Source organism: Pyrus communis, chromosome 14 (assembly GCF_041283825.1).
Source record: "Pyrus communis isolate YQ-2024b chromosome 14, ASM4128382v1, whole genome shotgun sequence".
In the NCBI taxonomy this organism is placed as follows: domain Eukaryota; kingdom Viridiplantae; phylum Streptophyta; class Magnoliopsida; order Rosales; family Rosaceae; genus Pyrus; species Pyrus communis.
Genome location: NC_142578.1, coordinates 24,500,930 through 24,515,963, shown reverse-complemented (window position 1 = coordinate 24,515,963; position 15,034 = coordinate 24,500,930). Strand labels below are relative to the sequence as shown.

At 49.0% G+C, this 15,034-nt stretch overlaps 2 protein-coding genes and 1 non-coding gene across 3 annotated transcripts; 2 read left to right on the top strand and 1 right to left on the bottom strand.

The window, feature by feature from the left end:
- Window positions 1-34: 34 nt before the first annotated feature.
- On the bottom strand, window positions 35-106 carry TRNAP-CGG (transfer RNA proline (anticodon CGG)). The gene has a single exon. It is a non-coding gene; the product is annotated as a tRNA-Pro (tRNA).
- A 2,311-nt stretch (window positions 107-2,417) lies between these two features.
- Window positions 2,418-2,932, top strand: LOC148691461 (uncharacterized; the record flags this gene model as incomplete). Its single annotated transcript, XM_088684831.1, has 1 exon — window positions 2,418-2,932. A coding segment is annotated over one exon (303 nt), but the record flags the coding sequence as incomplete, so codon positions are not given.
- A 2,474-nt stretch (window positions 2,933-5,406) lies between these two features.
- Window positions 5,407-6,780, top strand: LOC148691460 (uncharacterized). Its single transcript, XM_088684031.1, has 2 exons — window positions 5,407-6,202; window positions 6,275-6,780. Exons 1-2 carry the CDS (start codon window positions 5,407-5,409, stop codon window positions 6,694-6,696), a joined length of 1,218 nt encoding a protein of 405 aa, XP_088540157.1. The 3' UTR covers window positions 6,697-6,780.
- The last annotated feature ends 8,254 nt before the right edge of the window (window positions 6,781-15,034 follow it).

Here is a 15,034-nt window from a genome sequence, read left to right as displayed (position 1 = left end):
AGCCCAATAATTGAAAAATACAAAAAAAAGTAAAGGGGTGTTGCGAGAATCGAACTCACGACCTCTCGCACCCGAAGCGAGAATCATACCACTAGACCAAACACCCGTTGATGATATTGGTCCGAGAAACAAATTATTGTACGTAAGACAACCGATGAATCATTCTACAAATTTAACCTTTTTTTTTTTTTTTTTTTTTTATTTTTTATTTAACAATTGACAAGCCTAGGTCTCCGATAAGCCTATTTGAACTACAAGACTTGGGTGAAAGTAAAACGACAATCGCGTTTACCCTACATTTTTGTCTCCAAAAAAAAAAAATTAGACCTGACATGAATGAGCATTTTTATTCATTTATTCACTTCTTATCTCACTGACCATGTAACTAAGAAAAAAGTGATTTATCCAATTATCTGCAGGCATCAAGCATATTTTCATGCTTTGAGAAATATTTGTGTCTGCTGACTATGCTTGTTCAGATCCAAATAATTTGTAAATACCTTGAAACTCATTATTTATGAGTGGGCCAAATGATCTACATTATGTCATCGTCGAACACAAGAATTTCTCTATTACTCGATACTGACACTTGTGTATTAATAAATTCCTTTGGTCGAATTTGAATTTTCAGAAGGTGTCCGTCAAGGGAGTACACTTTTTAGGTACAAATGAGCCCAAATAAACTCTCTTGACCACCCCATGTCCCTTTATCATGTCTCCTAGTGAGTGGACTTTCACCATAACCTCCATGTCAACTATGCCTTTCTTTTCTTAGAGGCAAATGCCGGCCATGCTTTCTTTTTTTTGTTTGTTTGCCTATAACTTGAGACTTTCTTTAGTCTTTGCTCCTCACACGTTTCAATCAAGTTTGACAATCGTAATAGTTAGGGCATCCCTCTTTTCACTCCCTTCCACTACTTGTTACTAATAACCGCTTACTTGTGATGGGACTATTATTGCAGTGGATCAAATCTAACAGTGATTGTATCTTCGTACACGAAAATCCAAAGATGCAACATCCAATTCAATTTTAGGGAAAAGGGTCACTTTAGAAATTGTTAAGACATGCATGCCAAGAAAATCACGTCGAAAGAAACAACTACCTGATTCACATATTCTTTTGTGCTACTACTTCTTGGAAAGTTTATGCTCTCCATTTGACACCAATTGAGCCCGGAAGCCTAGAGTTGCCCAGAACCAGAGGGATAGGTGTTAACAATGGGGTGAATTGTGAATTTGGACCAGCGAACTGTTGGTCCAAAAGAAGCCCCACGCACCGAAGGTTGCCAAACCAAAGCCAGCTTGGGATTGTTACCGTCGTCGGTTCCGATTTTGAACAAGAACGGCGGCTGTTTATGACTATCGCATATGGTAATCACATACTCATCATTCTCATCAATCCCCTCAACTCGGCTTGGCAACCATTCGCCAACCTCAATGTCAAAAACATAAATCCCAGGAACATCCTCGTCCTCGTCCTCGTTTATGGGATTACAACTCGAATCCACAAAAAAGTAGCGGTCTTTATAAAGGACCACGCCGCTCCAGGACCACACACTACAAATCCTGCGGCCGCCCTCAACAGCCTCCCACGTGCGAGATTCTGGATCGTAAGGTTCTAAAAGACGCTAGGTGTTAGTCGGACGGCAGGTTGGGACCTAGCGCCTAAATGGATTTAAGTAAATCTACTATATTTCATGTAAATAAGTGTTTGTTCATACTTAAAATATATGTAATTTCATTAAAAACTAATAAATAGAATGACATATATATTATGAAGTATTAAAACATAATGAATACACGAGGAACAAGCGTATAATGTGTGTTTATTTAAGTATTCAACAAGTTTCTTACAGTTTATTGAAAAAAATAAAATGCAAATGAAAATTATCTATTTTCTTCCAAGTGAGTTGCAACTTAGGTGGGTGCCTAGGCGGTCTAGGCAGATGCTTCAACACATGGGTATTAACCGAAACGGTAACCAATCACTTAGCGCCTAGACGGGACCTAGACGGCACCAGATGGAGATTTTTAGAACAAATTCATAACAAAGAATGTCATGACCAACATAGGCAAAAAGCTTGTTTTGAGCAACGCCCAAAAGACTAGGGAAAGTAGAGAAAAACCTCTTTGGTATGGAAGGCAACTCCTCGTACCGGCCGGTGGGAGGATGGACGAGCAGAAAGTGTTAGGGCCTGTTTGGGATTGAGGTGATTAAAAAAAAAGCTACTATGAAAAAAAGCTATGAAAATTTTTGGTGTTTGGTAAACTTTGAAAAACAGCTTTGTTTCAAAGTTGAGGGTGAAAAAAAGCCCAAAACCAGGAGATGACAAGAAGCTGCAATTTGCAGCTTCCAAAAGCAGCTTATTTTCACCCACACACGGGTGAACAGTGTAAATGAAATATGAATAACCCAAACGTCGTCGTCGTCCTCTGCGACTGCGCGCCCCGGCGTCATGGCTCCGCGGGGCTCGCCCGCCGCGACGGCTGGAATGCGTCGCCGTCGTGTCGGAGGCTCCACCGGCTCCGGAAGCATCGGCGGAGGAGGAGGCAGATCAGGTGCCGGAAACAACATGATGAGGTTCTACACGGACGACGCTCCTGGCTTGAAGATCACCCCGACTGTTGTCCTCGTCATGAGCCTCTGCTTCATAGGCTTCGTCACGGCTCTTCATGTGTTTGGCAAGCTGTACCTCCACCGATCTGGTGGCGGAGCTTGAGTTCTGAGTCCTGGTTCGGATCGGGTTCGGATTCGGAGCTTAATCGGTAATTCAATGACACGAATGCTTTGTTTTCGCTTTGCTCTGTAAATTTTCGCAGAGTTGATGTTGTTAGGGTTTCAATTTTGTTTAAAGTTTGGATCTGTTGACTCTTGGATTGTGTTTGGATCAAAATCGAGTAATATTTATCCCTTCGTTATTTTGCTCTCTAATGTGGAAGTGTTACTGTTGATCCTAAAAATTACAAAACCTACGTGGCGCGCAGGCCGAGTAACTAATAAGCTAACTACGTCCTTCGGTCGAATGCGGGGCGTGCCAACTCGTCGGCCGAGCCTGGCCGAGGAGTAGAATCTGTTGATGTAGCTTTGAGCGCGTTGCTGACTTCTTTAACTTGCGATCGCGACCGAGGAAGGAACACTCTCGGTCTCTGGGTTCTACAGCCTGAAGACAAGGCTGCTAATTCTGCGGAGTTCACAAATCGTCCGAGCCCGATTCGGTCACTGTGATTATATTCGTGAGAGTATAAGCACGTCGAATCGAGACCAAGGTGTATGGGCACAGGTACTCGAACGTGATATATGTCTTGATGGTAAACGTAGTTCGGCCGTCGGAATGCCGAACCCTGAAACTCACCTGTGAGTATCCAATCATAAAACCACTCGGCGACCAGTACGCCGAGCAATGTAATTCGTAACACCTAACTATGCCGGGAAAGCTTAGTAAGGTGACCTCTGCCAACAAAGGTTCGAAAACCTTCTTCGACCGAGACTTGGATAGATAATCGGTCGACCTCGACGCAGTGCTGTTTATCCAAACTGAAGATGCTTCTTGGTCGGCTGATTCTGCGGCAGCAGTGCTGTTTATCCAAACTGAAGGTGCTCGCCGGTTGCTTCCACAGTGCTGTTTATCCAAACTGAAGGTGTGTCGGCAGGAAAAAGAAAAGGAAAAATCTCAAGGTGATTGAGAGGTTTTGCGCAGGGCAATTGTATGCTGAGTCTAAGGTCCCTTGAATGTTGCATGATCTCGTGTATTTATAGTACCCCATTCCTTGAAATCTCCTCTGATTTGGATTGGGAGTCCTTGTCCCATTTCGATTCTGGTTCGAACAAACCTACTCCCACTGGGATTCTGAATCTTCCTCCCTTTGAGGCTTTATTTCTTGCTGGTCGAGAATCCTGGTCGCACCAGGATTTCCTCAATCCTTCCTATTTATCTGGACCTCTTGAGATAGGATTCGGCTGACCCTGCCAGCTGGCCCGGGTTTTATTATCCGGCCCACAGCATCTGTTATTACCTTGGGCCGAGCACATATGACTACTCGGCCTGCCCAAGATATTTTGGGCCCAAACATTGCCCCCTCGCTTCTGAGGTCGCCGACTGTCACCTCTTGGTCGGGCCTCGACCTTGAAGAAGCGAAGACATTTATTGCTTTTTTGAATTTTACTCCCTTAATGATCATTATTCCTGCATATTTATGAGACATGATTGCACTTTCCTCGTCGCCCCCAACGCGTGGCCACGTGTCGATTCTCCGCCGTTCTTAAAAGCTTCACTCATGGGCCTCGAAACCGTGAACTAATTGAACCGTCTCATCCTTATTAAATGCATTGAACCTGTCGCCACACGCCATCGTGCGTCCTGGATTTTCGACTCCTCGATCCCATTTTCGCAGGTTCCCAAAATATCCGAAATGATTGCAGACTTTCCCGGTTACATTTCCCCCCAATCTGAACCAGCGCTTTTGAATTCCAGACGTTTGATATTCATTCTGAAAAGCCTATAAATACCCACATTTCTGCCATTCGCCTCTTACGCCCTCAGAAACTCCAGAATCTCTAATTTCTCATCTTTGTTTGCTCAAATCAAACCTTCCAGACCTTCTGCAATTTTTTAGTTCTTTCTTCTGCAAATGGCCTCCTTTATTTCGAAGCTTTCCGATGAGATCAATAAGTGCAAGTCATTCATCGATCGCAGTGCCGTCAAGACGCTGCGATTTCAAGAGGATATGGCCACCACCCACCAGATTCTGGGTCCTCTCTTCAAAGACGCAGTGCCGTCGTCTGTCACCAACTTGCTCAAGGAGCAATGTCTAACCCCCCTTCTTCAAGGGTTTGACTGGTCGAAATGGTGTTTGGCTCGTCCTCAAGGAGCTTGGCCCTCGACCACCACGGCCTGGGCCGCCTGGGTCGACCGAATGAGCTCCTTCTTCTCCAAGGAGTGGAAGGCTCTCGGCATCTACGATGCCATTATTCTGTCAACCATGGAGATTGCCATGGATAAGGAGCTGCTCATGGCGGCCCTGAGTTTATGGTGTTCGGCCACCAACACCATGGTCCTGCCTTTCGGCCCTCTCGGCCCCACCATCCTCGACGTCTCGGCCATCCTTGGGACTTCCTCGATCGGCCTTCCTATTGACGCCGCCCTTTCCGGATACCCTTCTCCTCTCGACCTGAAGGCACTATTCGACGAAAGGGCTGTCGAGACGCTAAGCCGGGGTGATCGGGAGCCCTCAAGGGAAGAAGTTCAAAAGCTCCACAAGAACTTCTTCAACTATAACACTCTCATTCTTCATTTCGCCGGCCGAGGCGAGGAAAGCCTTAGGAAGGGAGAGCACGAGGCCTTCCTCTTCTACTGGTACAACAAATTCATTTGTTGTACTCGGTCGAACAAATGCCTGGTGGAGAACATGCCGGTGGCCCAGGCACTGGCTAATGGTCGCTTGCTGGCGCTCAGTCCAGCCATACTCGCCAATCTCTACCGTTGCCTGGCCGAGGCGACCATTGGCAAGATCGACCCGCATCAGAACGGACCCCTCTGGGTGTTCCAACTCTGGTTGCAGGTTTACTTCTCTACTCTTCGACCGGAGGTCCCTGCCTTCCAGCGAACGGCCGCCCTCGGTCTTCAACTGGCATCTCGACCGGCTCCACCTCACCGGGCCGACGAGGTTTTCAAACACTTCCTCGGCCTAGATGTCCTTTCGGATGACGAGTTCCTGGTGTGCCGGCGCCAGGAGTACCCTTCCTCGCTCAAGCTTCCTACGGCCGCGTGGGCCGCGTCTGAGGATGCGGACATTCGTCAGCGCTGGGGGTCGTTTGTTTTGGCTCGCGACCTTCCACTGGGTTGCGATGCCCGCCGAGCTGGCTGGGAGGTCTACCACCCCCATTTTGTCGCCCGGCAGCTCGGCTATATTCAAGGCAGCCCCGTCCCCCTGCTCGCTTCTCGGTCACTCCTAAGTCGGGGGCGTCTTACCGGTTCCTCTGAGAGGGAGTGCAAGACGTCCGACCAGGAGTTCCAAGAGAAGTGCAGGAAATTCAGGATTCGGCCGGCGGTCCCTGAATCTCTGGGAACTGATACCTTCGGGGACTGGTGGGAGGAGTACACCGGCAACTTCTTCGGCGCCCCGGCCGAAGAGCTGGCGATGAAGATCTTCGGCGACCGCCCTAGGTCAACATCCTCGACACAGCCTAAGGAGTCGACCCAAGGTAGTCTTTTCGTTCTTCTTTCCTCCTTTGTTTTACAACTTGATCCTCGTTGCTAATTACTTCGCTTTTCAGGGGTTCGCGTGCCGAGGACGGTGGAGGTGGTCGCCGCGGTGGCAAAGGCGAAGAAAGCGCCTATGAAGAGGACCCTTGTCACCGAGCGGTCGATCCCTGCCAAACGCCCCCACCAAGGGGCCGAGCCGGCGGAAGAGGCCCCTCGTCCTTCTAAGCGCGTCAAGAAATTGGCGAAGAAAGGCGACCGGGAGATTCATGTCGTCCCCAGTGACACTACTGGGACGCCCGCTCCTGCCGGCTCTCCATCTGTGCCGGCTGCCCAGGCACCTCCAACCTCGAATCCTCCAGCCGTCTCTCAGGCCGACCCAATCGTCGCACCCGCGTCTGCTCATACTTCAGAGCCGGTCGTGGCGCCCAAAATGGGGAAATCGGCTGCTCCTGCCGAAACACCCCCGACTCCAACGGTCGTTTTGGAGGTATAATTCTGCTTCTACTCTTGTTCCTTCAGGTTTCTTGGTCGTAAAATAATCTCTTTTTGTCCAGGATGTCGAGAGCGAGAGCGAAGAGGTCCCCCTGGAACGTCGTCGCCGACCAGTCAGTTCTCCTCCCGTCTGTCATTCTCCGGTTGTGGAGGCGGCCACTCGACCGACTCCTCCAGTGGCGGATCGTGGCAAGAGACCCATGGTCGACCCTGAGGCCACGGCCGAGTCGCCGATTCATCCGCAGGATGCAGATCTCCCCATTCCTCCGCAGGAAGTCTCTTCGGCCTTTGTAAGTCTTTCTTCTTTTGTGTTGATTCTCTTTTGATACATGTTTTTAAGACCATTACATGTCAGGTGCCCGAACATTCATTTCACCGGCAATTTTATGCGCCGAGGGGCGTTGTTTATATTTCCTGGCCGCCATTGTGGCCATCAAATGTAGATGACCTCCATCGGCCGCGTGAGTTGCGTAGCGGTCTGAGGCACTGGGCTCGGCCATTAAGTTCCCTGGGTTCGAGCAATGACCCAGAGGGCATGGCCGAAGTCTCTTCTCGGCAGGTCTCAAACATTCTCCTTTCCTTTATGCACTACATCACGTCTTTACTGTTCACCAAATTTTCCTCTTATGTGCAGCCGTCCTGGGAAATGGAGCTTGACGCTCTACTCCAGAGCACGACCGGTGAGGCCGGCTCTTCTGCTGCTCCGGCAGAATCGGTGGGAGCCACGCCCGCCGAAGTCTTCGTGAAGCTGCACGAAGTCTTGTCTCTGACTGCTTCTCAAGCTCTCCGGTGCAAAGGCCTCGACTCTGTTGGAGAGTGTCTCAATGACCTCGCCAGCGGTGGTCATCTGAGCCCGGAGGGTATCTCTTTCCTTACCGACCTCTTGGAGCGAACTCGGCAACACTTTCTTGTCTTCGAGCGAGCCTTGCAGGCCGAGGACGACTTGAAGGTGGCCAAGGTCGCGCATGAGGCCGGTCGAGTGGAGATGGAGGCACTCAAGGCGAAGAAAGCCAAGCTGTCCGAGTTCGATCGCCAGATCTCTGACCTCCAACGTCAGATTTCTGACCTTCAACGGCAAAGGTCGGCCGCTGCCTCTGAGCTTGAGAAGGACTTTGAGGCCAACAAGACTCGGCTAACGGCCTTCGCTGCCGGTGCACGGCGTATCCAGCAACTGCAATGCAACAAGAAGACCCGGCAGGCTGAGATAATTTTGAGCGAAGCCAAGTGGCTGGAGCTAAAAGCTGCCCTCGAGACCTTCCTCCCTTCGACCCCTTAGGAATTTAATCATTGTATTTGTTCTCTTGTAATGAATCTTTTGTTATCAATACAATGGTTATTTTGCCATTAATACAATGGTCGTTTTGCTGTCAGTATAATGGACTTACTCTTGCATTTCCCATGTAATTGGGTAGTACTTCTTTAAAAACTTTCCATTAATCGGCAATTTGTGAACTGAACCCGTCCGATCTCGTAAATGATATGCCCCCTTGCCGAGGACTTTGTGAACGATGAATGGCCCTTCCCAATTTGGCGACCACTTACCAAACCTGGGGTCTTTGATTCCAACAGGCAACACAGTTTGCCAAACCAATTCTCCTTCGCCGAACGTTTTTTGTCTTACACGCTGGTTATATGCTCGTTCGGCAATTTTCTTTTGCGCAATCAACAAGTTACCTGCGTCGATTCGACTTTCTTCTAAGTCTTCCAACTCTTGTCGCATCGCTTGACTGTATTCAATACTGCACAAATCATTCTGCTTGATTACTCGCAACGAGCTTATACTCAACTCGACCGGTAACATAGCATCGTGTCCATAAGTTAACGCATAAGGAGTGGTTCCAGTGGCCGACCGGGGTGAAGTTCGGTATGCCCATAATGCTTCATATAACTTTAAATGCCACAAACCAGGTTTCTCTTTTACCATTTTTTCAAGGATGCCGATCAACACTTTGTTGCTTGCCTCGGCCTGTCCGTTTGCCTGTGGGTAGTACGGCGTAGATTGCTCGAGTCGGATATTCAAACTTGCCGCGTATTCCCTAAGTCTATCGGCCGTGAATATAGTGCCATTATCAGTTATGATTGTTTCCGGCACGCCGAATCTGGTCACAATATTCTCCTCTACGAAGTTGCATACCTCTTTAGCAGTTAATTCGGCGTATGACCTTGCCTCGACCCACTTAGTGAAATAGTCGGTTGCTACAATTATCCATGCGTGCTTCGCTGCCCCTGATGACGGCGTGATTTTGCCAATTACATCCATTGCCCAACCCCTGAACGGCCATGGTTTAGTAACCGAGTGTAGCAATACGGCCGGGGCTCTTTGCACGGGTCCATGAATTTGGCATGATACGCATCTCCGTGCATATTCGATGCAATCCTTTAATATATTGGGCCAAAAATAACCGTGTCGTCGGAGCAACCAGCGCATCTTTCGTCCAGATTGGTGTGCTCCGCAAATTCCTTCATGTACCTCGGCCATTACTTGGGCAGCCTCGTGTGGGCCGAGGCACAATAGTAGTAAACCATCATCGCCCTTGCGATATAATTCATTTTGATACGACACATAATTCGTGGCGAGCACCTTCGTTCTTCGGTCGTGTTTCCCATTGGGGTTATCGAGGTACCGTAACATCGTCTTTCTCCAATCATCTGGTTCTACTTCGACGGCACATACTTCCATGGGATCTCCTCGTTCTAGTAGGGATGGGAGCGACATTACCCTTGTACGTATTACGTGCGCGCGTTGGAGAGTTTGCTGATTGATCAAGGCGGGGTACGATCGTTGACCCGTGGTCGCAATTCCCACAATTCGACCTAGTTTGCCCCCCATGAGTTGTGCTCCGGAGGCGATCTGGGCGAGTTCGTCGGCGTCAGTATTGTGAATACGTGAAATGTGTTCAAATGTGATTCGTTCGAATGACTCGGCCAGGTAGGTGGCGACCATGTGATAGGGAGCTAAAGTACAACTCATGCAGCGAAACACGCCGTTCAGCTGGTTAATCACAAGCTCAGAATCACCAAGGACGAGAATGCGGGGGGCCCGCAGATCGTGTAAAACATGGAGGCCGATAATGAGGGCTTCATACTCGGCCTGATTATTGGTGCAGCTGAAATCTAACTTGAGAGAAAAATACCATCGGCAGTGGTCCGGCGACTGAATTGCGATACCGACCCCGGCCGAGGTCGAAGTACTGGAACCATCAAAATGCATAGTCCAATGGTTATCGCGTGTGGTGACGAAACCGATGTCGACGTCGCCCCCCTCAAAACCATAAGGGGATGGGTGTTGTGCCAGGAAGTCGGCGAGGGCTTGTCCCTTGACGGCCTTTTGTGGTACATACTGAAGGCTGAACTCGGATAAGGCGAGTGTCCATTTCCCGATTCGGCCTTTGACCATAGGCCGAGTCAGCATGTAACGAATTACGTCGGTTTGGGCGATGACCTGCGTAACTGTGGGGAGCATGTAATGCCGAAGTTTGGATGCGGCAAAAAACAGCGCCAAGCAAAGTTTTTCGACAGGTGCATAATTAATCTCTGGGGAATTCAGGTTTCGGCTAAGGTAAAAGATAGCTTGTTCACGCCCGACATTATTATCTTGCGCGAGGAGGCAACCAATGGATTCGTCGGCTGCCGAAATGTATAACTTAAGGGGTTTGTTGCGACAAGGTGGAACGAGCACTGGTGGAGTGGAAAGGGCCACCTTGATCTGCGTAAACGCAGTTTGATGCTCTTCGCGCCATTCAAATCGGTCGGTCTCCTTCAGTTTAAGGAGCGTAGAGAATGCCTTCATTTTACCGGCCGAATTGGCGATGAAACGCCGGAGGAAATTTATCTGCCCGAGTAACGACTGGAGCTGTTTCTTTGTCGTCGGAGGTGGGGCGCTGATGATGGCGCGGGCTTTATTGTCATCGACCTCGATGCCACGATGGTGTACCAAAAATCCTAGGAAATTACCGGCCGAAACACCAAAAGCACACTTGGCCGGGTTCATCTTGAGGTTGTTTTTGCGCATGCGAAGGAACGCTTGCCTTAGGTCGTCCAGGTGTGTTTGACGACGTTTGGATTTTACGACCACATCATCGATATAAACTTCGACGATTGTACCGATTAAGTCGTGGAAGATCATATTCATGGCTCGTTGGTATGTGGCGCCGGCATTCTTGAGGCCGAAAGGCATGACTACCCATTCGTAAGTACCAAGTGCCCCCGGGCAACGGAAAGCCGTCTTGTGGACGTCAGCTTCGGCGATGAAAATCTGGTTGTAACCCGCATGACCGTCCATAAAAGATAGCAGTTCATGATTAGCTGCGGCATCAATTAATAAATCTGAAATCGGCATCGTATATTCATCCTTGGGAGTAGCCAGATTTAGATTACGGAAATCGATGCAAATGCGAAGGGCACCGTTTTTCTTTAAAACGGGAACGATATTGGCCAACCATTCGACATACCGAGCGGTCCTAATAAACCCGGCTTTCAGAAGCCGAACTAATTCTTCCTTAATGCCGAGTTGTACTTCGTTTGAAAATCGGCGAGGAGGTTGTCGAAAAGGCTTACACCCCTCCTTGATGCGTAGCTCATGTTCTACAAGGTTTCGGTCGAGGCCAGGCATTTCATGATAACTCCACGCAAAGCAATCTTTAAACTCATGGAGTAGCTTACGGAGTTCGACCTTCATGGACGGTGGGAGTAACGCACTAATAAATAATGTTCGAGGATCCTCGGCCGTGCCTACGTTAACTTCCTCTAACGGGTCCTTGACTTGAGGTCGATGGTCTTCGAGTTCGGCCGGCGCAGCCTGAACTTTATCGAACGATAGAACGGGGCCGTTATCTGCTTCGGCCAGAAATTCGATCAAATTGATGCCAGAATGTGGTTGCTTGGTAATGGCGTACCAATGGGCCAGCAGACGTTCCATTGTAGATGAAACCGCGGCCTGACGCCGTTCTTGCGTGGTGTGCTCAATCATCGGCACTGATGACCAAGTTCGCCAAGCCAAGTCTCGCCGAATCCTGTTGGACAGTCTCGGCGCCGACCTCAATCACTTTTTGTACCGAAATTCTCGTCGGCCGCCCATCCTCGTTAAGACCTTGGAGGGTGATGTAGCCGACGTGATCATCATAATAGCGAGCCTGAATCATGTTGGTTTCAAATGGTTGGTTATCGGCTGGGTGGACTACGACCGATTTGCCATCCCAAAAGATGAGGACTTGGTATAGTGAGGAAGGAATGCAACTGGTTTGGTGGATCCAGTCGCGGCCAAGTAATGCGTTATAATCGGTCTTGGAATCAATGATAAAGAATGCCGTCATGTGTTGACGGCCGGCAATGCTAACTTCCAACGGGAGCACCCCTTTGGTCTGAGATTTGTCACCAACAAAGCTGCTCATAGTGATTCCTGATGGAATGAGTTCATTATCAGAACGACGTAAGGCCTTCATGACGGATATCGGCATAATGTTGACTGTGGCTCCACAGTCGACAAACACTTTAGAAATGGGAAATCCTTCGATGTGAGCCGTGACGTACAACGGCTTCAGGTGTTGGAGATTAACCGAGGGGGAGCGGGGAAATAGCTCGGCCAAAACGGCTTTAAGGTTGTCCCCGCTCTGGTTTTCTCTATCGTCGTCGTTTGCGACGAAGTCTACTTGTGTTGCTTCCTCGGCAACTACGTCCCCGTCCAAGAAACTTGACTGGTGGGTACTCGGTTGGAATTCAGCCGGTAGGACGTGGACCATACTGATCTCCATATGTTCGAGGACCGAGGGGCCCATGGGGTCATGGTCGTCGTCTTCCGGAGAACTATCCTCTGTAGCTGTCGGCGGAAAATCTTCGATCAAACTTTTGAGTTCCTCGGTAAAAGCCGGTATCCGAGACGTGGGAACCAAATCGAGTGCGGGTGAGCCATTTCCTTCGGCGATGTGTACTGCCGAAGATTTTCGTTGGTCCTTTGTTACACGGGCTCGTTCTTCATATGCAATACGGGCGTTTCTTGTGTCTAAATAGGTATCCAATCGTGCTATCCGTTTTTCCTCGTCGGCCGTGAGGCCGAAGAGCGATACAGCCGAGAAGACTTCGAAATGATATCGTAAGTGCTGAAGGTCTTCGAGCGAAAAGGGTAATTCGACGGCGTCGATATCTGTATAAGGATCGACCTCAAAACCAAGGACCCGAGCCTCCCGGATATGTTGAAACCTAGCTTTAATGGCTGGATCAGAAGTTTTCTGGATAATTTGCTCGGCATCAGGGCAAGTTAGCGCCAAGTCGAGGGCTTCCTGACATGCCTTGGGGAGTCCGTACAAGTCATTTGCGGAGTACTTCTTATGAAATTCTCGCATGTATTCCATGGATGCACCGAGGAACGGAGGGTGTAAGTTGCGCCGTATTTTGATAAGCGGCTCGCGCGGTGGTAACGGAGAAAGTTTCCTTTCGGCCTCTTTTGTAAAGTACTCTAGACGAGCTCTCGTTTCCCCAGGCCGGAGAAGGATCTTAATTCGTTTCTCAGCCTCCTCAATGGTGGTTTCGAAATCGGCCTCCGCTACTTTCTTCCCTTCGGCTAACTCGGTCATGATAGTCGGGGTTGGCCGTTCGCTACTATCTTCCACGGCCTGTTTTGGTTGCCATTGATTGGCCGGGCTGGCCTGCGCTCCTCGTCGCCGAGCCATGCAATCTATCCGTTGACGACGACGTTTTTGGGATTTGGACAGTGCCGTATACAAACCAGTCGGAGAATTGTAACTGTACCAGCGTTGATCCGATGTCCTTGGTGGTTTGAAAGTTTTGCGATTGGCCGGTGAGGCCGAACTATTAGCATTGCGCGAGTAATAATCCTCATTGTAGAAAGGTGCGTCGAAATCCAGACGCCGCCTGACCGAGGTCTGGTCTTTCGGCCGTACTTGTGGGCCGAGTCGATCAAACACTTGATGTCGTGGACTTAACCCTGTCGACGATGTTGTAGGGGCCGCAGGTGGTGTTGAAGATATCTTCCTTCCAGGCTCCACTGGTGTTTTACAATGGTCGCATAACACCTTCGATCCACAAGTTCCGTCAGATTTTGACCTTGTCATCGGCTCATCGGCGGGTTGCGCCGATTGTTCCGTTGGTGGTGCATTTGAAAAGATATCAAGCTTTAGTCTTGTTTGACCATTTGGTCGACGGATATGCTGCACCGGGACATATTCGGCCTTCCCTTTGTTTTTGGGAAGGTGAGCATCCACCATACCAATCGTTGTTGAAGGGAAAGGATTAACGTCGACCGCCATCTTTTCCGGAAATTTCAACTTTCCTTTTTCAATCCAGCTTTGAATTGTGTCCCGGAACACAACACAATTATTGGTTGCATGCTTATTAGAATTATGATATTTGCAGTATATCTTTCCTTTTAATTCATCGACCTTAGGGATAGTATGCCCCGGCCGAAGCTTGATGATTTTTGCTGCCAATAATTGATCGAAAATTGCGTCAGCTTTGGTGATATCAAAAGTGTATACTTTTGATGACTTAGCCGTTTCCTCGGCGGTCAAACGTGTTTTGGCGTCTTTGGTATTTACTTGTGCCAAAGCCTTGCAAACATAGGGTTTGTCTATTATTATTTCGGCTGCATCCACGCTAGCGTACTGAGGGTCTTCACTTTCGGCCGATGCATAGTTCACCGTGGGGTTCTTATACAACGTCCCCCGGGATGGTGACTTTGATATCTTCTCTTCTCGGAGCAGATACTCATATTGTTCGACGTGTTGAGCAAGTTCGTACATATCTCGAATATTTGCCCCCAGAAACTTCTTTTTGTATTCCACGTCTAATCCGTTGAGGGCGATCCTGACGAATTCTACTTCGGGGAGTGGCACTCGGCACCAATTCCTGGCCGATTTAAACCTTGTTAGGTATTCCATTGGAGATTCATCAGATGCTTGAGCCATCCTGGCCAAGGAGGATACGGACATCTCCATCCCTGGCCGATAAAATTGTTCATGGAACTTTTCGACCAACTCTTCCCAACTCTGCACGGAGTTGGGTGGAAGATTAATGTACCAGGCGAAAGCTGAGCCTGTCAGTGAAAAGTTAAACAGTCGTAGTTTGTAAAAATCACTATTGACGTCCCCACACTGCGCTGTGAACCGAGCCACATGTTCTAGTGAGGATAATGATGATTCCCCGGCGAAGAGGCTGAAATCGGGGATCTTAAATCCTCGTGGGTATTCAAACCTTTCCACATAAGCCGGGTACGGGTGAATGAATTTTGGAAACTTCGGCCCTTTTTTTAGGGCCGAATCAATCATTCTCTGGACTTCGGTCACGTTTATGGAGGCGACTTCTTCTCCCTGGCTTGGTCCCTCGGC

Bases quoted from the DNA above. Each gene is read 5' to 3' on its own strand.
- LOC148691460 (XM_088684031.1), top strand. From the start codon at position 5,407: ATGCCGGTGGCCCAGGCACTGGCTAATGGTCGCTTGCTGGCGCTCAGT. The intron at 6,203-6,274 runs GTAGTCTTTTCG...TTCGCTTTTCAG, and splicing joins GCCTAAGGAGTCGACCCAAG to GGGTTCGCGTGCCGAGGACG.